Source organism: Gavialis gangeticus, unplaced genomic scaffold, assembly GCF_001723915.1.
Source record: "Gavialis gangeticus isolate Ggan-Ray unplaced genomic scaffold, GavGan_comp1, whole genome shotgun sequence".
NCBI classification, from domain to species: Eukaryota; Metazoa; Chordata; order Crocodylia; family Gavialidae; genus Gavialis; species Gavialis gangeticus.
In genome coordinates this window covers 58,584,467-58,586,340 of record NW_017729004.1, presented here as the reverse complement: position 1 = coordinate 58,586,340, position 1,874 = coordinate 58,584,467, and the positions used below count along the sequence as shown (strand labels likewise).

Genomic DNA, 1,874 nt, shown 5'->3' with positions numbered 1-1,874 from the left:
TGATTTAAAGGCAAACCCAGCTGCGCCTCGGGTGCTATCCTGCACTCTCTAGACACCTGTTTTTTATAACACATTCATTTTTATGATAAATTCTAGTGAGGCTACTGAATTTCCATGTATAGTTTAATTGCCAGCGTCCTAACTCTGTAATAACTGCCAGCATTCTTACCACTTGAAATTTGAGAATTTATGTTTACACATTGCAACACAGCAGATGTCAACATAGTCAGCTATAATGTGAGGCCCGAAGTAAGGAATAGCTATGTTGTGTAACTTTTTTTTTTAGTTTCTTCTATGTATACTTACACTTGTAAAATTTATTTTTAAAAAAATGTAGACGCTTTTGAAAGCTCCCGAATGCTCTGTGACAAGTATTATTTAACTTCACCAGAACTGAAGCTTACTCAAGTGAATGGTAATGTGTTTTTAATATTTTATTTGCAAACTAATGTCCTATATCAAAAGCCAAATTGCTTCTAATTCCTCTTAAAGAAAGGATCTCCCTCTGTTCCTCTTCTAGATTATTTGTCAGTCCTGTCTGGCTGGTGCATATCTTTTTGAAGCTAATCTATCTGCTGACTCAAATGCATGCTCTTCTTTCTGCCTCATTGGTTGAAATCCCAATTACCTCAATTTTTTTCAGTTTCATGAGGGAGAATGCTAACTTTTGTGAGGTATGGTTCTTGTAAATACTGAACAGAACAACCATTGCTCTGTATTCATTTAAAAAGCAAGTATAGATTTGTTGCTAAGGAAGAACTTCCTTTGCACATAGTGGTGACACATTGCTAAATCCAGGAATAGCTGAAATGCCTACTACCGATGCATGTTTTGCAGCCTGGGTGGTCCACTTCCTTTATGCATCAAATGTGTTTTAAGACAGGACAAAACTATAGGAAAGCTAAAAGCTGAATAATTAGAAGTTGCTTAAAAAGAACTGTGCATGAAATGGCACTTACCTCTGTTGGTCAAACACTTAGGGTGGTTAATTTCCTTTTTTTATTTAAAAAAGGCACAACACTTTATCATCTTTTCTGTAACATGACATTATTATTTGCTCATAGTAGAACTTGGGAAAACAAAACCAACAGTTCTTCTTCCCCTTTTTTAAAAATGTCCTTGTTTTCCTCTTAGGAAAAGTGCCAGGACAAGCCATTCACATAGTGTATGTCCCTTCTCACCTTTTCCACATGTTGTTTGAGCTATTTAAGGTATGTATGGCTATGGTTAGATAAGAGTACTTCCCTCCCACAATCTCCTGAGCCAAGAACTTATGTATTTCACTTGTATAACCAAAACTGAAGAGATTAAAATTTTGCTTGGTCTATGTCCTACTTGGTAGGGCTCTCCCCTCTCTCAAATGTGAAGCAGAACACTTGTGGAATGTGGTGTATGTATGGTCCTGCAAGAAAAGATGAGGCAGCAACATAAGATTGCAGAAGTTGGTGAACTGGCTGAAATGGCTTCTTTCTCTCAAGCCATTTTCTGGGTCATGGCTGTTGTTATACTGTCTAAAAATAAATCTACTCTTTAAAGTTATAATGTTTGAGCTTCTCATCAGGCAGGTATAGCTTAGTTATTATAACTGTATTTTGGGTACTCCTTCCAATTTCTTCAGTCCCAGATGAAGATACACTTCATTTCAAGCTATTTCTACGTATAAGTTTTCCTTAGTTTCTGCTACAATAAATCACCAAAACTAGGCACTGATGGAATATGGCAGATTGATTAGTCTTTCCCACCAAGTTCCTGTGCTAGGCATGTGTATCTTGAGAAACTTCAATATAATGAGTGCACCAGTAAAGACCTTTTGTGGCTGATACCAACGGCTGATTATTAACCAGCCATATCAGCTGATGCTGATGTGCAGCCCA

General features: G+C 37.0%; 1 protein-coding gene across 1 annotated transcript in view; it reads left to right on the top strand.

Moving 5' to 3' along the window:
- Positions 1-1,874, top strand: part of PDK4 (pyruvate dehydrogenase kinase 4) — a 25,117-nt gene that overhangs the window by 10,275 nt on the left and 12,968 nt on the right. The window contains exons 6-7 of the mRNA XM_019508453.1: positions 338-415; positions 1,135-1,211. Coding sequence (XP_019363998.1) covers positions 338-415; positions 1,135-1,211 — 155 coding nt within the window. The remainder of the gene's footprint in view (positions 1-337; positions 416-1,134; positions 1,212-1,874) is intronic.